The sequence below is a fragment of the Leopardus geoffroyi genome, chromosome E2 (genome assembly GCF_018350155.1).
Source record: "Leopardus geoffroyi isolate Oge1 chromosome E2, O.geoffroyi_Oge1_pat1.0, whole genome shotgun sequence".
In the NCBI taxonomy this organism is placed as follows: Eukaryota; Metazoa; Chordata; class Mammalia; order Carnivora; family Felidae; genus Leopardus; species Leopardus geoffroyi.
In genome coordinates this window covers 3,109,937-3,130,715 of record NC_059335.1, presented here as the reverse complement: position 1 = coordinate 3,130,715, position 20,779 = coordinate 3,109,937, and the positions used below count along the sequence as shown (strand labels likewise).

General features: G+C 56.5%; 2 protein-coding genes across 6 annotated transcripts; both read right to left on the bottom strand.

Moving 5' to 3' along the window:
- Nucleotides 1-388: 388 nt before the first annotated feature.
- SBK2 (SH3 domain binding kinase family member 2) lies at nucleotides 389-5,251 on the bottom strand. Of its 5 annotated transcripts, none has more exons than XM_045441428.1 (5): nucleotides 5,160-5,251; nucleotides 4,457-4,593; nucleotides 3,866-4,120; nucleotides 1,834-2,036; nucleotides 389-1,461 (listed from the first exon to the last, which is right to left on the bottom strand). In XM_045441428.1, exons 3-5 carry the CDS (start codon nucleotides 4,116-4,118, stop codon nucleotides 868-870), a joined length of 1,050 nt encoding a protein of 349 aa, XP_045297384.1. In that variant the 5' UTR covers nucleotides 4,119-4,120; nucleotides 4,457-4,593; nucleotides 5,160-5,251; the 3' UTR covers nucleotides 389-867. The 5 variants fall into 5 exon arrangements, with proteins under 5 accessions (XP_045297384.1, XP_045297386.1, XP_045297385.1 ...); XM_045441430.1 differs by having other exon boundaries at nucleotides 4,457-4,610; nucleotides 5,160-5,228; XM_045441429.1 differs by lacking the exon at nucleotides 4,457-4,593 and having other exon boundaries at nucleotides 5,160-5,246.
- Nucleotides 5,252-6,056: 805 nt separating this feature from the next.
- Nucleotides 6,057-20,201, bottom strand: SBK3 (SH3 domain binding kinase family member 3). The gene is made up of 5 exons (XM_045441330.1): nucleotides 20,192-20,201; nucleotides 17,885-17,976; nucleotides 11,103-11,253; nucleotides 10,388-10,590; nucleotides 6,057-8,064 (listed from the first exon to the last, which is right to left on the bottom strand). The coding sequence occupies exons 1-5, from the start codon at nucleotides 20,199-20,201 to the stop codon at nucleotides 7,357-7,359; spliced, it is 1,164 nt and encodes a 387-aa protein (XP_045297286.1). The 3' UTR covers nucleotides 6,057-7,356.
- Between the last annotated feature and the right edge of the window lie 578 nt (nucleotides 20,202-20,779).

Genomic DNA, 20,779 nt, shown 5'->3' with positions numbered 1-20,779 from the left:
TATCCACGGATGGCTCTGACGCTCAGTGCCTCTGCTCACACACAGGTCCTTGCAGAAGCAGGCTCACTCACAGACATGCGTGCGGCTGGCCTCTGGCACGCAGCACGGCCACACGGGACCGTTTTCTGCCATTCTTTCCATCTCTCCCTCCCTCTCTCTCTCTCTCTCTTCCTGACAACACGGTCCAGCATGTGCATTGCCCTTCTGTCTCCCAAGGTGACAGACCAACAGCATCATGGAGACCTAGGTGCCAGATGAAGTTGGGTGAGAGAAGAGAGGACACATTATCAAGAGGGCGACAGCCTGGCGTGCAGGCAGAAGAACAAGGCAGCGGGAGTAAGTGAAGCCCAGCCTGGGAGGAGAGAAAGACGGGGCAGGAAGACAGGGACACAAACCAGACGGGCTCGTTTATTGTACACGCATTCCCCGGCCCCTTGCTATGGACCAGGACAGCTACGTGGGGGACCCCCCAGGACAGGCTGGACCCCCGTCCCCCAGCAGGACACAGACCCACGTGTATGTCACAGAGGGAAGGGGGGCAGAGAGTCAAGACATGCGGCTGCCCGGTGGGGGGTGGGGGGCTTCACTGAGGAGCGGGAGGTGAGGAAATGAGCCACGAGACCACAGGCAAAGGCAATGGCATTTGCCAAGGCCCCGGGGCAGATGGCAACGGTGACACGGAGGCCCCCCAGGCCACGCGAGGGACACGGAATGCCCACGCGGGAGGAAAGGAAGGCCGAGAGGGGCAAAGAGGTGAGAGGGAAGCCACAAGCCACCCCGTGAAGGCGGAGGAGACCTCAGGATGTGCAGCCCACCCGGCTCCCTTCCAGAGTCTCTGCAGGAAGGTGGGCTCAGGCTGTGCCCAGCTCACTCTCCGTCCTCCTGTCCGTCCCCCTCGTCCACCTCCTCAGCCTCCCCCTCCCGCTGCCTCCAGGGACGCCCCAGGTAGTCCCGGACGGAGCCCACGGGGCTCCTCTTGCGGGGGCGAGGATCCAGCAGCCCCCACAGGAGACTGTCCGCCACCGGCGTCAGGCCGAACCAGGGCTGCGGACGGTCCTGGGGCTGGCCGGACGCCTGCCAGATGAGGAAGTCGTCGTAGAAGGGGTCGGCCTCGGCCAGGGGCTGGTCCCAGGGGAAGTAGCCGGTGAGGAGGCAGAAGAGCAGAACCCCCAGCGCCCAGGCGTCCAGAGCAGGCTGGATGGGCAGGCCCTCGGGGAGGGGCGGGGGGCAGCAGAGCTCGGGGGCCGTGTAAGGGATGGGCGGCCCGGTCAGGCGCAGCAGGGTCCCGCGGGGCCGCGTGTGGCCGAAGTCGGTCAGTTTGACCCGCTGGCAGGCGGGGTCGCACACCAGCACGTTCTCGGGCTTGACGTCCCGGTACACCAGGCCGCGGGAGTGGATGTGCTCCAGGGCTGAGGCCAGCTGAGCCGCGCAGCGCTGTACGGCCGGCTGCGGGAGGCCCACCTGCGGGGGACCGGCGTCAGGGCCCCCCGCCCCGCCCCGCCCCAGGGACGCCCCGGAGAATGCACGACCTCAGAGAAGTCTGCCATGGTGAGGCCTAGCGTGTGACCCCAATGGGCCCAGGGGGGCCTAGTGTGACCCCGTGAGGGCTCCTGTGACCCCCATGAGGCTCAGTGAAACCCAGTGAGGCCTGGGGTGAGTCCATGAGGGCCGGTGAATCTCAGTGGGGGATAGTGTCGGTTTTCTCTCCTCCAGGGAGGCCCCGTGAGGGGCCTCGGGGGCTACAGGGAGGCTGGGTGAAGCCCAATTCGGTGAGCGCACTCCTGAGCCCCAGAGGGACACCCTCGGAGGCCTGCTTGGGGTCTACCTACCCACCTTGGGCTGGATGAAGGTGATGAGGTCCCCACACAGGACAGGCTCCGTCAGGAAGCTGTAGGAGGTGGCGGACTCGATGCCGATGCCGTAGGCCGCTACTATGGCCGAATGTGTGCCCAGCGAGAGGCCCACGCAGAACTCATACAGGAAGCTGCGGAGAGACGTGGAGGCCTTTGGGAGTTCCTTCAGGGCCAGGGTAGTGCCTGGGGGCAGCAGAGACAGGTGTGGAAGGAGTGTGAGAGCCCAGGGTCACCTTGCCGGCCCCTCAGCCCAGACTCGTCCCCACATGCCGTCGCCGTGTCTTCCAATCCCTGCCTCCCTACCCTGCCCACCCCAGATGGCCACGAAAACACTGCCAGCGGTAATGACCGTAATAATGCAGGCATTCGGTGAGTTTCTGCCCCGCTGTCTCAGAGCGGACAGAAGGGAGCCCCGTAGACCGAACTCAGAACCTCACGTGACCTAGTTTGCAAAGCCCCTCATCCCAACAAAACCCCGGGCACAAAAGCCACGTCGAAGGCAGTGGGAGAAAAGACGTCCTGCACTGGGGAATCGATCTGATCAAGGAGGAATCCTAAGGAGGTTGTCACCCATGCAAGCCATCTCCTGGAACGAAGTTCCCCGAAGCCAGGAACTCTGGTGACTTCCATTTTTTGATTCCCCAGCAGCCGTGAGGGCCCAACCTCCTGCATCAGGAGACCGTGCGTGATGGAGAGAGGTCACCTCCTCACCTAAAACGCTGACTGTTCTCTTCCCACCCCCCAGCCGGATGCAGCGGCGCCTTTTCTGACCGTCTGCAAGTACCCTGGATTCCCGCCACCATGGCACATGCCACCTTCTATTTTGATGGCACCCGTCCCTCTGCGCTCGCTCTGCGCTGTGAGCCCTCAGGGGCTCTGTGTCTCTACCTTGATGCCCCCACTGCCTCCCAGCGTGGGGCGAGCACCCAGAAGGTCTAATGAAGCAGTGCCCGCCCCCCGTGTCCCCATTACTGCCGGTGCCTCGACGTTCTGCGACGACTCACGTCTGCATCTCTGTCTGCCTGTCTCTCCGTCATGGGCTGAACCGTGCACCACCCCTCCCCAAATCCTGACGTCGGGGTCCTCACTCCCAGTTTCACAGAACATAACTGTATTTGGAGATAGGGTCTTGAAGAGGTAAAATGAGGTCACAGTCCACCGCGACTGGCGTCCCTCTAAAAGGAGGAAGCTGGACACAGACACGCACATGTGAGGACACTGGGAGAAGACGGCCGTGTGCAAGCCAAGGAGAGAGGCCTCGGAGGAGACTGAGTCTGCCCACACCAGGGTCTCGGCCTTCCGGCCCCCACAGGTGTGAGCAAACAAATCCCTATGTTTTCAGCCGCCCTAGTCCGTGGGGCCTTGTCTGGGCCGCCCAAGCACGCCAGTACTGTCTCTGTCCCTGTCCATCCTGGAGCTCCTCCTTGAAGGCAGGGCTGACTCAGATTCATCTCTGGCTTCCGGGCAGCAACCACCCAGGACAGGGCAGAGCCCCCAAGGTGGCCTTGGAAGCCCGAATTGACACCGACTCCGAGTCCGTCCATACTGTCCCTGTTTCAGGGGAAGGACAGAGGATGTGTTCACACTGGCAGAAAGGTAACAGACGGGGGGTGGGGGCAGTGTGCCCTGCAGGCCCACTGTGCACCAGCCTTGCTAAGTACCTGGCAGACGGCATGAGTCCGCATCATCCCCATGGCGACCGCTAAGCTGGCCACATGTGAGCGCCAGAGGGAGGGACTCTGTCTTGTTCCCCTTTCTTACCGGCAACTCGAGCCATCGACATACGCTCAGAGAAAAACACAGTCCTTCCAGAGAAGGAATCATCACCCGCATTTCCGAAGGAGGAGGCCGAGGCTCAGAGAGGGTAGGGAACTTCCCAAGAACACACAGCCCGGAAGGGGCAGAGGCAACGCTTGGTTCATGTTTACGGACTCCCCGGCCTCGGCTAGCTTCTGCCGGGGCCCAGTCCGCCACCCTCTGCCCCTCCAGTATCTGTCTCCAGGCCCTGGTACCTTTCTGGCGATGGGTGACCAGCAGGACCCGGCCGAAGCGGCCCTGGCCCAGGGGACGCACTTGCTGGTAAAGCTCGTCCACCTCGGCTCGGACCAGGGTCTGGGCACTTAGCGCCATCATGTCCTCTAGCTCCAGGGCTGCCTCCTGGCCCTGCCGGAGCTCCTCTGCCGTGAGGCCCCCTAGGTCCTCCTCGGCCAAGTTCTCCGCAGCCCCCGTCTCCACCTGTTCCTCATCTGACTGTTTGCCGGGCATCTCTGCAGGGCAGAGTAGAGACAGTGACCCAGGGCCGAGGTCCTGCTAGACCTGGGGCCCAAGGGACGAGGGGCTGTGAGTCTGGCCTCCTGGGCCTGAGGGAGGAGGGGGCTGGGGGGGGGGTCTAGACTCCTGGGGCTAGGGGCTCATTGGCACTTCCCACTGTGACTCAGTCTCTCTCTTCATTAGCCGCATCTGAGGAGTGGGGAGACCAGTTGCGGGTTGGGGTGAGGTCAAGCCTAAGGTCACAGATATCTCTCGCCCCTGCCCCCACATCCCTGCGCCACCCAATGGCCCAAGGGTGAAAGATGAACCAGATAACTCGAGACACCCCCCACCTTGTTTCCAAAGCAAACAGACTTGGGCCCTGGGGGTGGATGAGTAGCCTCTTTCGCCTAAGAGCAAACAGGTGTTCTCTGCCTCCAGGGGCTGGGGAGGGCGGCTGCGCACGCCAGGGCCGTGGGGACGCTGGGACCTGGATGGGAGCAAGCACTTGGGAGAAGTCCCCAAGTCCTTGAGACGCCTGGGGTCCAGCTCTGACCTTAGTCCTCCTCTCTCAGACCCAGGAGTCCTGGCCCCCAGTCCCTCCTCCCTCAGACCAGGAGTCCTGGCCCCCAGCACCTCCTCCCTCAGATTCAGGACTCCAGGCTCCCTCTCCTCGCCTCCCTCAGACCCAGGACTCCAGGCCACCACCCTCCTTCCCGCTCAGACCCAGGACTCCAGTCCCTCCAGCACCTCCTCCCTCAGACCCAGGAGTCCAGACCAACCACCCACCCCCCCCCCAGCTCCCTCCTCTCTCAGACCGGGAGTCTGGACCACCAGCCCACCCCTCTCCTGAACCTTATATGACTCACACATCTTTTGACTCCCAGACTCTCTTTCCCTAACACTCAACCACCCTACGGCCTCAAAGTTCAGCCCCGGCCCTCTGAGGGACCTAGGACTGTGGCCAACTGCCCGGCTTCACTATCAGGTGCTGCCCACCTCACGCGGCTTAACCCTTGCCTCCTCCTGACCTGGGCTCCGGCCTCCAAGCCTCACCTTCTCCAAAGCTTGCCCGACCCTTCGCTGCCTGCTGTGGTCAGTGCCCAGCACTAGATCCCATGCCAGCAGAGGCCTGCCCGGGAGCAGACCCCGCCCCCACCTAGGGGGTCGTAGGCCCCGCCCCTGGTCCCGCCCCTTCTACCCCACTGGGGCCAGAGCGACATCGTGTGTTGACTCCTAGAACTGGCTGCTGTCAGAAATGTGTCCCAGACCCAGGCCCCCAGCCCCCTCCTCCCTCAGACCTGGGAGTCCAGGCTCCAGCCCCTCCTCCCTCAGACCCGGGAGCCCAGGCCCCCAGCGCCTCCTCCCTCAGACCCAGGAGTCCGGGCTCCCATTTGCCTCCTCCCTCAGATCCAGGAGTCCAGGCCACCAGCCCCTCCTCCCTCAGACCCAGAAGCTCAGGCCCCCAGCCCCTCCTCCCGCAGATCCTCCTCCCTCAGACCCAGGACTCTAGGACCCCAGTGCCCCCTCCCTCAGACCCAGGAGTCCGGGCCACTGTAGAGGATGACATCATTTCTCTTGCTTGCCCCTGCCTTGACCCCACCCAGCTGCCCCATCAATGCCCCATTGACAGGTCAGACACAAGTGTTTGGTGAGGGGTGTCCAGGGGATGAGACACTGGGGTCCTGTTTGGGGAAAGGATGAGACAACGAGATTCCAGAACGATGCAGTGAGAGATGATCTCAGACTTGGGGCAGAGGGGAAGCAGGTGGTGGAGCAACTGGGAAGGGAGGGGAGGGGAGGGGAGGTCTGCGTTCTGAATCCGAAGACTTTAAAGTTGGAGGGAGGGGGTAGGCAGAATCTCCAGGGTCTGAGGGAGGAGGGGCCGGGGGCCTGGGATGTCACATCTCCTTGCCAGGTTTGCAGCAAGAGGACCACCGTGGACTCACTTCATTTTTTTTTTTTTTTAATAAACCTTTATTTCAGAATAACTTTAGATTTCCAGAACAGCCTGAAAGATGGTGCTGAGAACTGCCGGGCCGTCCCCCACTCCCCACCAGGTTGATATCTGACACAGCCAACGACCCCACATTTGTCCAAACAAAGAAATCATCACTCAGACGCTTCCGCCAACAACCTTACGCTGTCCCCGGGTCCGATCCAGGACACCACACTGTGCTTGGTGGACCCACGTGCTTAAGTCTAGAAGGCACGAGGGACAGATTCCCATGGAGGGAGCAGTTCCCATTCCTGACTCTGCCGGGTGCCGGGGCCAGATGCACTCAGCCCCTGCCCTGCAGGTGTGAAGCATCATAAGCAAGGGGTACGTGTGCCTGCGTGTGTGTCGTGGGGCACACGGCTCCCAGACTGGCCCAGGTGAATGCACGGTCTTCCAAAGCAGCTGTGGCCCTCCACATGGACGGCTCTGAGGTCCACACGCCTGGGACAGTCACACACCTTGGTGCTCTGTGCTCGTAGGGAGCCGGCGCAGGGCACTCGCCATGTGGGAGCAGAAAGGATGTCGAAACAGAAAACAAAAACAAAAACAAGTCCAGCCTGGACAGCACAGGAGGTGAGGCCGAAAAAGATGGGAGACACAGGTCACCCGGATAAAAGTTCCCGAGGCTGGAGAGGGCCTGGGGAGAGGTCCACTTCTTGGAGGCACTGAGCTGCGGACAGCGGCATTCTTGGGGAGGACGCAAGAAGTAGCTGCTGGAAGTGTGTGTGTGTGTGTGTGTGTTTAGGTCCAGAAAGAATGAGTGACTTCCCTAATATGTCACCCAGAGCCCCGGGAAATGGGAGAAGGAGATGAGGTGTCCATCATCAGGTTTCAGTCAGATCCTGAAAGCCCAGATTTAGTGACAGGGACAGTGAGCGTCAACCGGGTCTTGGTGGGGATGAGTGACCCCATCAGAAGTCCATGATGAGGATTCAGCATGTCCCTGCACTGCGGAAATACGTCTGCGGAAACAGTGCCTTCCTTCAAGAAGACACATTCGGGACAGAAGGAAGAGGGGCTGGGGGCCTAGACTCCCGGGTCTGAGGGAGGAGGGGCTGGGTCTTGGGCTCCCGGGGCCTCAGCTGAGAGGGAAATTGTGCGCCCCGGTCCAGCCCTCAGCAGGGTGAGATGCAGTATGTTCCATCCCTGTCCTCCCGGGAGCAGCTGTCTCCATCCAGGTGGCCAGGGTTGGGGGAGGGAGGCTGCGGGAGGGGCCTCTGGCCCAGGCTGTGGCCACCTGTCTCAGTCACCTGGTCAGGGAGCTCCCCCATCTGTCTCCATCCTCCTGCCACCTTTGCCCTCCTGCTCCTCCTCCTCCTCCTCCTCTTCCTCCTCTGTCCCCTCTTCCAGGCTTGCTCCCCCCTCTTCCTCCTCCTCCCCATCTTCACCAGACATGTCCCCCAAGCCCCCAGACCCCTCTCTGTTCCTCTCTAACCCCCAGTCATCCCCCAAGAAGTCCAAGACAACCAGCGGGGGGCTCCTAGTCTCAGGATCCAGGTCTAGAAGGCCCTGGAGCAATGCCAGAGCTGGGGGAGCAAACTGGTCCCAAGGGGGGGGTGGTTGAGGCGGCTGGGGCCTGGTGGTCAGCCAGCCAGCAAAGGCCTCGAACTCGGGGTCAGGGGCCAGTGCCACATCCCAAGGGAAACAGGCAGTGGCAGCGCAGAAGAGAAGCACCCCCAGACCCCAGGAGTCCACCGCTGGGCGCAGGGGCAGGGTGTCAGGTGGCAGCAAGAGGCAGAGCTCGGGTGGGGCGGAGGGCAGTGGCCCTGGTGGGGCAGGGGTTGGACTGCCCTCGGGCCGGGTCAGACCTAGGTCACCTAGGGCCACACGGCTGCAGACAGGGTCAAAGACCAGCACGTTGTCTGGCTTGACATCCGCATGGACCAGCCCCCGGCCATGGAGGAAGTCCAGGGCTCCGGCGAGCTGGGCCACCACCCTCTTCACCAGCAGCTCTGGGAGGCCCTGGGGTCAAGGAGAGATGAAAGTCAGGCTCCTTCTTTATTTTGTTTCTTGGGGTTCAAGAATTCAGAACCTCAGACCAGTGGCTACCTCTAGTGTCTCCACCGCACCCCTAACACCTTCTCCAGATTATCCTCAGCCGCAATCTGCAGCCGCCCTGCACTCTAACCCCCACGTATGTCATCACTGGAACCCCAGACTGAACCAGAAGCTCTTTTAGCTTCCACCAAGGTTTCTCCTAACCCTGATACTCAGACCCACTCCTTACATTTCTTATCTCCTCTAGCCCTACCACCCAGATCTCCAATGGGAACCCAAATCTCATATTTTATCCTAATCTTAGTCCCTACTAATTTAGATCCTGTATCTAACTCAGACCCCAATCTAAAGTCAGTTTATTTCATCAGTCAATTGAGAAATCTATCTATCAAGCTAGCCGGGCAGCTAGTCAGCAATCCATCCATCCAACCTCTCATTCAGTCAACAATCTACACAGCAGGGTTTCTGCTTAACATCCTTTCCACCAGCAAGTCAGCAATCCAGTGATTTATTCAAATATTTAATAACCGGGGCGCATGGGTGGCTCAGTCGGTTGAGCGTCAGACTTCGGCTCGGGTCATGATCTCGCAGCTCGTGAGTTCGAGCCCCGCGTCGGGCTCTGTGCTGACAGCTCAGAGCCTGGAGCCTGCTTCGGATTCTGGGTCTCCCTCTCTCTCTGCCCCTCCCCCACTCGTGCTCTGTCTCTCTCTGTCTCTCAAAACTGAATAAACGTTAAAAAAATTAAAAACAAAAAAAAGAAATAATTCACTAACCAGGTATGAACTTTATAAAAAAACAAAAAAACAAATATTTAATAACCAAAATCCATCCATTCTTCCTTGCTTCCTTCCATGTATCTACCATCCACCCATCCACCCATCCATCCATCCGTCTGTCCATCCATCCATCCGTCTGTCCATCCATCCACCCATCCATCCTTCAATCCATCCACCCACCCACCCACCCATCCATCCGTCCATCCGTCCGTCCATCCATCCATCCACCCATCCATCCGTCCATCCATCCATCCATCCATCCATCCATCCATCCATCCTTCAGTCCATCCACCCATCCATCCATCCATCCATCCATCCTTCAGTCCATCCACCCACCCACCCATCCATCCATCCATCCATCCGTCCGTCCGTCCATCCATCCATCCATCCGTCTGTCCATCCATCCACCCATCCATCCTTCAATCCATCCACCCACCCACCCATCCATCCATCCGTCCATCCATCCATCCATCCATCCACCCATCCATCCTTCAATCCATCCATCCACCCATCCACCCACCCACCCATCCATCCATCCGTCCGTCTGTCCGTCCATCCATCCACCCATCCATCCTTCAATCCATCCATCCTCCCACCCACCGATCTTTCCACCCACCCATCTTTTCATCCATGCATCTTTCCAACCATCCATCCATCCACCCATCCATCCATCCATTCATCTGTCTCCCTCCCTTCTCTTTTTCCATCTGTTTATCTCCAACCCTATCTCAAATCCAAAATCTATTCTTTTTTTTTTTTTTTTTAATTTTTTTTTTTCAACGTTTATTTATTTTTGGGACAGAGAGAGACAGAGCATGAACGGGGGAGGGGCAGAGAGAGAGGGAGACACAGAATCGGAAACAGGCTCCAGGCTCTGAGCCATCAGCCCAGAGCCCGACGCGGGGCTCGAACTCACGGACCGCGAGATCGTGACCTGGCTGAAGTCGGACGCTTAACCGACTGCGCCACCCAGGCGCCCCCAAAATCTATTCTTAAAGATGGTCTCACTCTAATCTTCAAACTCATGTGCCCCCAGAATCTCATGGATTCAGTCCTGACCTGGTCTCCTCACCAGAGGAAACCTCAGTACAGCCCATCTCCAACTCAGTCTGTATACATATCCTTACCCATCCCTGTCTCACTCTGCAACCCCATCAATACTTTTCACACCCATTACCATTCTATAATCAAACATAAACTCAACCCACCCAACTTCACCCACTCCCACACTCCCAACCCCAGTGCCAATTAAAATCCCACCCCTAACTTCATCCCCAACCCCAAATCCAACACCCTGCCCGTGCAAACTTGTGTTGAGTGGTTGGGTGGCTTAAGGTTAGAGTTAGGCATGGGATTGCACTGACAATTAGAAATAAGGAGGCTGTCTGGGGGCTTAGGACAGAGCGAGCTTGAAGACGGGTTTGGGTGTCAGGATTGGTGATAGGAGTGGGTTAGGGACAGAGTTGTACATGGGATAAGCAGTCCCGACCTTTGTCCCCAACCTGCCTCACCCGTTCCTGCAGCATCCCGCTGAGGTCTCCATATGGTGCATACTCCTGGGCAAAGGCAAAGTGTCGGGGGGTCTGCAGGGGTCCTGCTAGGGTCTGGAGTAAGCCTGGGTGTGATGAGACGCAGCGGCCCACACAGAACTCTCTCAGAAAGGTGGTTCTCAGGACCATGTCTCGACGCAGGAGCTTCAGGGCCACAGCAGGACCTGCCGGGGAAATGGGTGCAGAAGGGAACTCAGGGAGCCCTGATCTTTGCTGTGGGGCCTTAGGCAAACTGCCTAACCTCTCTGAGCCTCAGATGTTTCATGTGCAAAAACAAGAGTGGCAGTGTCTGACCTCTCTGTGCTTCCAGTTTGTCCTTGTATGAAGTAGGGGTTGAAGGTGACCTTCCCTGAGGACTCTTCCTGCTCTGTGTGGCCTTGCACAATGGCCTTACCCTCTCTGAGCCTCAGTTTTGTCTCGAATAAAGTAGGGGACGTGGTGACTTGAGTTCCAATCCAAGCTGCCTTCCTGCCTTGCTGCGTGGCCTCAGGAAAGTCTCTTACCTTCTTTGGATGAGCTCTGTTTATTGGAGGACCAAAGAGCTCTTAACTTTCTGAGAACCCCCATCCAGATGAAGGGCTCCCATCATCTCCTGAGGATGCTCCTTGTCTCAGTGGCTTCTGAGAACCCTATTATGGGGAAGTTCTAGGGTCTGCCCTTTGGTGGTCCAACTCACCTCCTTGGCGAGGCCGGGCAAGGAGTACGCGACCATAGGAGCCAGAGCCAAGCTTTCGGATGAGGCGGTACTGAACACGCAGATTTCTCAGTGGGGTCACCCTGGTGGCTGTCAGCTCCACGAGCCGTTGGAGGGCCGTCGCTGTGTCCTCCTGTAGGAGAGGAGTAGAAGTGGGGAGGGGGTGAGTCTGGGGCCCACTGAGAGCAGTGGGGGAAATTGGAGGCCCAGCCCAGGGCTGATGTGGGGTGCCAGGGTTATCGGGTCATTGTCCCCGGGGAGGAGGATGAGTCATAATGACTCACTGGCCTTAGGGCCACCTGTTTTTGTGTCCTAGCGGGGTTAAGGGTGATTGTCTCGGAGACCCTGCCCACCTCCATCAGTGGGAACCCACCAGGAGCCCCCCGCCCAGGTTGGGACTGCGCCCTCAGCTGACACAACCCCCACCCCACCCGATTCTCTCTCCATCCTCCTCATCCAGTGCTTTGTTCTTTCTTTCTGAGCCTATTTCCCTGGCAGCCTCGGTCTTGCTGTGTCTCCTTGGGTTTGCGTCATTCTGGGTCTCTGATGTTTCTGTTTCCTGGTCTCTTCCATTGCTCTCTGTGTGTCTGCTCACTGTCCCTCCGCGTGTCTATCTCCGACTCTGTTTTTCTGCATCTCTGTCTGCCTTTCCCTCGTCTCCCGGCTCTCACCTCTGGGTCCCCATCCTCATGGCTCTCGGGGTCCCTTAGCTCCATGTCAGGGTCCCCTGGTGTCAGCCGGCCCTGAGCAAGCACCTCCTGTCTGGGTCCACAGAGCCCCACCGGCCCTACAGGCCCAGCAGAGCTGAGATCTAGAGCCCGTGTCAAAGGGCCTGTCTCGATCTCCCCCTGCCTGGTCAGGATTTCTGTGACATCCTCCGCCCGACTTTTGCCTCCTTGTCGGCCCTGGTCTCTGTGTGTCCGTCTGTATTATCCTGCTGGCCTCTCTCTCCCTCTCAAACCTCCTTGCCCTCTCTGACCTCGCAGTATCGTTGCTTCTGTGTGATTATCTTTCTCAGTCTCTCTCTCCTCCCTCCCTGTCCCGGCTCTCAGGCCTCAGGGTGGGTCTCCCTGCCCCTTCTCTCGTCCCCACTGTTGTCCCCACTGTCTGTCATTCAGGATAGTCCACACTCCGTGGCCCCCCGTTCTTCCCTGTCTCTACTTTTCTGTTCTCCCGCTCGGCCTCACTCTGGCCTGCTCTCCCGAGTGTCTCTCTGTCTCACTCCTCCTGCCTTTGTTCCTGACTCTCTCTCTCAGAGCCTTTGTCCCTCCCTTTCTCTGAGCCCGGGACAGGGGTGTGTGTGACAGCTCAGAGACATCCTGTCCCCCCCACACCCCTCCCTCACCCCCTCTGACCCGCTGCCCCCCTCCCTCCCCCTTCCAAACTTAGACCAGCTTGGACTCTGGGCTCTGGTCCCAGGACAGAGGGGACAAAACGTATTGTGAACCCCCAAGGGCCAGGCCTGAGGGCAGTGGGAAAAGGGGAGACAGGCCCCTTCACATACCTTACTTGGGATGGGATATCCAGAGCTCCGTGCATTCTGTCTTCCTCCATGGGATGGGGGTCTGGCCTCCAGGAACCAGGGAGACCATTCCCAAAGTCCCGTTCTTTAATATTGAGTCCCCAGCCCCCTCCTCCCTCAGACCAGGAGGAGTTCAGACCCTCAGCCTCCTCCTCCCTCAGACCAGGAGTCCAGGCCCCCAGTCCCTCCTCCCTCAGACCAGGAGTCCAGGCCCCCAGTCCCTCCTCCCTCAGACCAGGAGTCTAGGCCCCCAGTCCCTCCTCCTTCAGACCCAGGAGTCCAGGCCCCCAGGCCCTCCTCCCTCAGACCAGGAGTCCAGACTCCAGACCCTCCTCCCTCAGACCCAGGAGTCCAGGCCCCCCAACCCCCTCCTCCCTCAGACCCAGAAGTCCAGGCACCCAGACCCTCCTTCCTCAAACCCAGGAGTCCAGGCCCCCAGCCCCTCCTCCCTCAGACCCAGGAATCCAGACCCCAGACCCTCCTCCCTCAGACCAGGTTGTCCAGAACCCAGCCCCTCCTCCCTCAGACCCAGGAGTCCTGCCCCCCAGCCTCTCCTCCCTCAGACCCTGGAGTCCAGGCCCCAGCCCCCTCCTCCCTCAGACCCTGGAGTCCTGCCCCCAGCCCCCTCCTCCCTCAGACCCAGGACTCCAGGCCCCCAGCCCCTCCTCCCTCAGACCCAGGAGTCCTGCCCCCAGCCCCTCCTCCCTCAGACCCAGGAATTCAGACCCCCAGCCCCTCCTCCCTCAGACCCAGGGGCTCTAATAGCCAAGAGATGCACCGGGCAAAAGGACTTCTTTGCTGGCCTCAGCATCTGCTCTGAGCCTGGCTCCGTGCAGGGCGTGGGGTGGGGCTTTACCCTGGATCCTCCCAGCCATCCAAAAAAGGATGGACATTTAGCCCCAGTTTTCAGAGCAGGAAACTGAGGTTCTGAGCTGGGATCACCTTACACAAGGTCACAGGGGGAGGAGGAGATCGTGGGACCTGAGCCAGGTCCGAGTGACTCACAGCCCTGTTGTGTGCCCAACTCGGTTTCACTACTACTACAGCCCTGCTATTAATAAAGACACAGCAACAACGTTACCCAGACTCTGGAAGGATCCTGAGAAACTGGCTGCGACGTTGCCCCTGGGAACCCGGGAGGGGGAGGGGGGCGGGTGCTGGCAGAGAGAGAGGCAGAGAGAGAACTCTTCCCTCTTTGATTTATTTTTGGGGGGGCGGGCGTTGGTTGTGACAATTTGCAAACATGCAGAAACGTCAAAAGAATGCCACCCTGACCAGACTTTACATGTTCACTTTCTTCAGCACTCTCTTTTCTTTTGGGGGGAATGAAGTATTTTAAAGTAAATTACAGCCTAGGGATATCTTTCTGGGTTCAGGGGTATGCTGCTGGTGTTTGCTTTCAAATAGTCCAGCGAGAGAAAATCCAAGAATGCATGGAGGGTTGGAGTGGGGGGGGGTGGGGGGAATGCCGAGACAGGAAGGGGACTTGGGTGCGTGGCTCAGCGAGAATAAAGGCATTTCTTTCACTCTTTAGTTCTGGTTATGCTGGACATTTTTCCTCCTAAAGAGCTAAGAGTCGCCAAATACACCTCAAGTGTCATAAGAAATTCTTGCAACACTGGGGTTGACATCTCTATGAAAGCAAGGATCACTTCCAGGTCAAGCGCGATGCTATTATCATTGCCTCTAATAGCATTAGCAATAATTCCTTAAAACCAGCTCAGAGGCAATCTTATTCCCTTTCCCCCTGTTTGTCCAAACAAGTCCCCTATTCCTGCTGCCGTTGGGTCGGTAATCAGTGTCAACACACAGCGTTGGGGGAACTTGTCATTGCCGTGCCTTTCATCCTGTGGATTTTTTTTCCCCCACAGCGTATGTTACCTATTCAAAAACCAAAGCTGAAATGAATAAATACAGTGGTGACTATTCAATGCTTATCAGGTGCCAAATGCCAGGCTCTGGCCTTTTTTTTTTTTTTTTAAATTCAAGATTGTGGAGTCCTCCCTACAAGCCCTGGACGGGTACAGTGATGCTTTCCAATGTACTGGTGGGGAAACTGAGGCCAGGAGCAGCGGAGCCATTGGCCAGCAGAACAGAGCCTGGGCCAGGACTCCGTGCGGCTCTGAGGACTCCAGGCCGCTCTCCGCTCCCTGCCCAGGTAGCTTGAGTGAGCCAGAGCCCTGGTGTCCCAGCAGAGCTGAGCTTCTCCACTGCCCACTAGGACCGGACTCGGGGCCGGATGTGTGCACGCAGGGGGCCGAGGGGACTCTGCAGCTGTTCCTCCTGGGTCTCCTGGGAGGGGGGTGAGAGGGGACGCTGGTGCAGGGCTCTGGCTCTCCCCAGCCCCCTGACAGGCTCACTGATGATCCGGGGAGCTTTGCACTTCCCCATTTAGCAACGCCACCCCACAGGGTCACCCGGAGTGACCCGGAGGAGGCAGGTGTGGGTGGGGGAGGCTCCAGTCCTGGCCCCGCGGGGCACACGCCCCTCATCAAAGCTGGCCTCTAGGCCTCCCGCCTGCCCTTTCCTGTGTCTCCTGTCTGCCATTCCCCAAGGGCTCCTCCGGTGACTGTCCTCCCGGCTCAGTCCCTCCTGGCTGAGTGAGTACTCCTCGACAAGCGTCCAAATGCCCCCGTACCTCAGCGTCCTCCTAATGAAATGGGAGTAATTGCACATTCTACCCAGAGCATTATTGTTAAAGAAACACTTGACATGCTATATTTTAAATGTGTCATATATCGTATATAATAATCTATGTAATATACATGACCATGTGTATAATTATATTATGTATTATATATATCATTATCTATTATATAGAGTATATATCATATATATATTATATATATATATTAAGTTTTTATTTATTTATTTTGAGAGAGAGAGGCAGAGAGAGAGAGAGAGAGAGAGGGAGAAAGAATCCCAAGCAGGCTCCGCACCGTCAGTACAGAGCCTGATATCGGGCTTGAACCCATTAATCATGAGACCATGACCTAAGCCGAAATCAAGAGTCGGATGCTCAGCAGATTGAGTCACTCGGGTGCCCTGTTATTATTTTTTTTTTTTACATTTATTTATTTTTGAGAGACAGAGCACGAGCAGGGGAGGGACAGAGAGAGAAGGAGACACAGAATCCGAAGCAGGCTCCAGGCTCCGAGCTGTCAGCACAGAGCCTGACTCAGGGCTCGAACTCATGGACCGCAAGATCGTGCCCGGAGCCAAAGTCGGACACTGTAACCGAGTGAGCCACCCAGTCGTCCTAGGTGCCCTGTTATTCATTTCAAACTGCATTTGTGGGCGCCTGGGTGGCTCATTTGGTTAAGTGACCGACTCTCGGTGTCTGCTCAGGTCATGGTCTTGCAGTTCATGAGGTCAGGCTCCTTGCTAACAATGCCGAGCCTGCTTGGGATTCCCTCTCTCCCTCTCTCTGCTCCTCCCTCGCTCCTCCCTGTCGCTCCCTCGCTCTCACAGTAAATAAATAAATAAAACTTAAAAATGCATTTGCTACATATGTATACACGTATAACTGCTGTAGCCGGTCTCCTTGCATGTTGTTAAATGTTGCATAAATAGTATCACTCTGTGACCTTCTGCAGCTTGCTTTTGTTTGTGAGTTTCATCTGCCCCCCGTACTTGGAGCTCAAGCTCTTTCCCTTGCAAAGATGTTGCATAGTCTAGTGTATGAACACGCTCTCGTTGATGGACCCATTCTTCAGATGAGGGACACTACCTTTCCTCCAATATTGTGCTCTTTCAAGCAGGGTTGCAAAAAATATTTGCAGACACGTTGCCTTGTGCTCAAGGGCCCACTTTCTCTGGTCCTGCCACATGCTCTCCAAGGCGGTTGTATCTGGCATTGACCTTTTGTTGTTATTTTTTTGAGTTCACAGGCCCCTTTGAGAATCTGAAGAAAGACACAGAGACTTGCACTGCCCAACACAGAAGCCACCAGCCACGTGTGGCTCTTAAGCACTTGAAACGTGGCTGGTCCAAACTGAGAACTCCTGTGAGTGTCAAACTGACCTTGGATTTCAAAGACTTAGCACCAAAAAGAGAATGTAAACGATCTCCCTGATGGTTTTCATATTAATTGCATGATGACCTGATAATGTTTGGGATGGGATGTACGGTCGATTGCGCCAATCGTGGATTTCGTGTTTGCAAACTCGCCTACTCCCTCAAAATTTTCTGTAGCCCTCATATCAAGTGCCGGCACTCTGATGGGCGTGTGCGGGGCTGCGAAAGATCTGAGCCACTGACACCCACGTTTCCAGCTGTGGCGGTGCACGGAGACCCTCTGCCTTCTTGCCTCACCTCTCGCCCCGTTAACAAGTGTCCTTTCTGCAGCCTGGTTAGTGCCACATTGTCCGCAGTCTGGTGCCTTTCGTGGCTGATTTTGCGGTTTAAACTGGTCCCCAAACACAACGCTGTAGTGCTGTCTGGTGCTCCTGAGCTCGAGGAGGCTGTGATGTGCCTTTCAGAGAAATATCTGTGTTAGGTAAGCTTCGTTCGGGGGCACGAGTTCCCTGGGCTGGTGGCTGGGATTTAAATGTTAGCGAATCAACAATGTATCGGAAGTGAGGTGTCTTTACACAGAACACACGTAAAACAAGCTTGCGTGTTGATCCGTTAACGAAAATACTATGACTTGGGCTCCCAGGAACCTAATCCCGTATCCCCACCCCGGGGGGCAATGGTTCCATATTCACTAACTCAGCATTCACTTTATAGACCATAACCGGCACGAATACGGAGAATCAACTGTATCAAGTGACTCCAGTAACAAAGAGACACTAAATTAAATGAAATAAAACATCAAAATTATTTTTGCCTTGCTTCTTCTTTTACTATTGGAAGAACGGAGGCACAATTTGGCAGACAGCATCCAGGATTACTGACCCTGCTGGATCTCTCTAGAAGTCTAGAGACCATGGGTTAAAAATCATTGCTTTCTCCATGTCTACGGGGCTTCAGGCCAAGGTCCCTCACTTATGTGGACCATATATGGACCACCTTCCTCCTGGCCTCCTGTCTCTCCTCTCTGGAGGTCTCACCCACCACCCCAAACACATCTGATACCCAGAGACTGTCCCTCTCCTTCTCATTAGCCTCCCATGGCTCCCTATTACCCTTGGGATCGAGTCCAAGCTCCCCAGCCTGGCCTCTGAGCCCTTCTGGAGTTGGAATTTGCATCTTATCTGCCGCCCCGCCCTGTCGCACCCGACACCAGAGTTGCACTTACGGTCCCCTGGAGCCCGCTGGATTCTCTCGCCCTGTCCTCAGGAAATGTGTGTGGAATGAGACTGACGGATGGCCGGGGTGCACTTGTAATGGCTTCGTAAATCCCGCGTGATTAACGATAATTATAGCAGCATTTACTGAACTCTGTGTATTACCAGCCCCTGTGCTAATCCTCACAGCAGTCGGGAAAGGTAGGCCCTATTATTAGCTCCGTTTTATAGTTGAGGGAAGGGAGACTCTCACAGAGATTAAATCTCTTGCTCTGTGTCCCGCTCGCTCGGGGTCAACGGCACAGTTGGACTCCACCTGTCACCCCCACCCCCTCCCCCGGCCGCTCTGGGGTGTACAGATGTTTGCAGGCCAGGAGCTAGGGACCGATGCACGTCAAGGTTGCTGAGTTCTTGTTTCCACTCAAATTCAACACGCGTTTCCCGGGGACTGAGCTGGAGCAAAACCCAGCAGATGGGTTCTGTCCCGGGGGGGGGGGGGGGCCCGCGGGGGAGGAGTCTAGAAAGTGGCCTGGACACGGATGTAAGCAATCATGAAACAAGGTGTTATCTGTTCTCATGGAGGTGACAGAGTGGGGCCCAGAGGTGATTCTGAAAAGTCCTGATGGGACAACGGGTTGGGGAGAAGGAGGCCTCTGAGCAGAGGCCCGTCCTATCTGGGATTCCAATTAAGACAGGGGCGCCTGGGTGGCTCAGTCGGTTGAGCGTCCGACTTCGGCTCAGGTCATGATCTCGCCGTCCGTGAGTTCGAGCCCCACGTCGGGCTCTGTGCTGACAGCTCAGAGCCTGGAGCTGCTTCGAATTCTGTGTCTCCCTCTCTCTGACCCTCCCCTGTTCACGCTCTGTCTCTCAATAATAAATAAACGTTTAAAATTTTTTTTTAAAAGACAGCAGCGCCTGGCTGGCTCAGTCCGCGTAGAGCGTGCTACTCTTGATCTCAGGGTGGAGAGTTCGAGCCTCACGTCGGGCATGGAGCCTACTTTAAAAGAAAACAAAATAGGGGTGCCTGGGTGGCTCGGTAGGTTAAGCGTCCGACTTCAGCTCGGGTCATGATCTCGCAGTTCACGAGTTCAAGCCCCCCGTTGGGCTCTGCGCTGACAGCTCAGAGCCTGAAGCCTGTTTCGGATTCTGTGTGTCCCTCTCTCTCTGCCCCTCCCCTGCTCACACTATCTTTCTCTCTCTCAAAAATAAATAAACATTGGGGCACCTGGGTGGCTCAGTCGGTTAAGCCTCCGACTTCAGCTCGGGTCACGATCTCGCGGTCCGTGAGTTCGAGCCCCGCGTCGGGCTCTGTGCTGACGGCTCAGAGCCTGGAGCCTGCTTCAGATTCTGTGTCTCCCTCTCTCTTTGCCCCTCTCCTGCTCTCTCTCTCAGTAGATGAAATGTGTGGTATGAGAACAATATCTCGATAAGGGAATCGAACAAAGCCCGTGCTCTGGCGGAGCACGTGTCCCAGCGAGGCCCCAGTGAACTCGGCAGAGTGGACGCCCAGCTCAGTTGAGCTTCCCCTCCTCCTGTACACAGCACACCTATTTTCAGCAATAATCACAGAATAACCATCAGCTTCGTTTTCTTGATTTGTGGGGTTTTTAATTCCTTTTTTTTTTTTTAATTTTTTTTTTCAACGTTTATTTATTTTTGGGACAGAGAGAGACAGAGCATGAACGGGGGAGGGGCAGAGAGAGAGGGAGACACAGAATTGGAAACAGGCTCCAGGCTCTGAGCCATCAGCCCAGAGCCCGACGCGGGGCTCGAACTCACGGACCGCGAGATCGTGACCTGGCTGAAGTCGGACGCTTAACCGACTGCGCCACCCAGGCGCCCCTCGACTTTAGTTTTTAGAGCCGTTTTAGGTTCACAGCAAAATGAGAGGAAGATACAGAGACTTCCCGTCGCCCTCCTGCCTCCACTCATGCACCCCCCCCCCATTAGCAAATCCCCCACCAGGGGGTACATTTGTCACAGTTGATGGCCTTCGTTGACTGGTCATAATCATGGGAAGTCTACAGTTCAGGGTTTGTTCTTAGGGTTGGACGTCGTAGGGTTTGGACACACGTCCTGATACGTACATTACAGTACAACACCGAGTAATTTCACTGCCCTAAAAGCCCTCTGTGCTCCCCCCGCCCCCCGCCCTCCCCTGATCTTTTCACTGTCTCCAGTTTTGCCTTTTCCAGAACGACCTACAGTTGGACCCGTCCTGTATGTAGGAAGCCTTTTCAGCTTGGCTTCTCCCCCTCGGAACTGTGCATTTAAGGTTCCTCCTTTTTGTGACTTGATCGCTCATTTGTTTTTAGCACCGGATAACATCCCGTTGTCCGGAGGGGCCCTGTTTGCCCCTTCACCTACTGAAGCGTCTCTCCGATTCTTGCCAACGGCAACATTGAATACAGCTGCCGCACACATCCGTGTAGGGGTGATTGGGTGCATGTAACTTTTTTTACTCATTCCAGGGGACACTAAGGAGCGTGACTGCTGGGCGTGTCTCTCTTAAATACAACACAACTGTTTTTAGGAACCATCATTTGTCATTTTTTTTTCTTGCTACATATATTTTTTTCAGTTGAAAACAATCAGACATGGAAAAGAAGGACACGTTGCAGTTTTAGAGATGTCGGTTCAAGCCGAGCACGTTATGTCAGGGTATGGGCTCAAAGGTGCACTTCAATAAAAAATATTACATCACACGGCCGGCGCTCTGCCTCTCGGTTTGGAACTGAATATGCAGATACCAGATGCAAGGGTGACAGAGAAGGTCAGATCCCTGGTTATTCAGGTTTTAGTTCTTTGCCTTTATTATTGTTTTTTGTTTGTTTGTTTGTTTATTTTGAGAGAGAGAGAGAGAGAGAGGATCCCGAGCCGAAACCAAGAGTTGGACACTTAACCAA

Coding starts and splice junctions, on each gene's coding strand:
- SBK2 (XM_045441428.1), bottom strand. CDS start 4,118: ATGCCCGGCAAACAGTCAGATGAGGAACAGGTGGAGACGGGGGCTGCG. Junction 2,037..3,865: donor GGTCACCCATCGCCAGAAAG/GTACCAGGGCCT, acceptor TGCTGCCCCCAG/GCACTACCCTGGCCCTGAAG. Junction 1,462..1,833: donor TCACCTTCATCCAGCCCAAG/GTGGGTAGGTAG, acceptor GGTCCCCCGCAG/GTGGGCCTCCCGCAGCCGGC.
- SBK3 (XM_045441330.1), bottom strand. Junction 11,254..17,884: donor CCAGCGGGCTCCAGGGGACC/GTAAGTGCAACT, acceptor CCTCTCCTACAG/GAGGACACAGCGACGGCCCT. Junction 10,591..11,102: donor TGCCCGGCCTCGCCAAGGAG/GTGAGTTGGACC, acceptor TTTCCCCGGCAG/GTCCTGCTGTGGCCCTGAAG.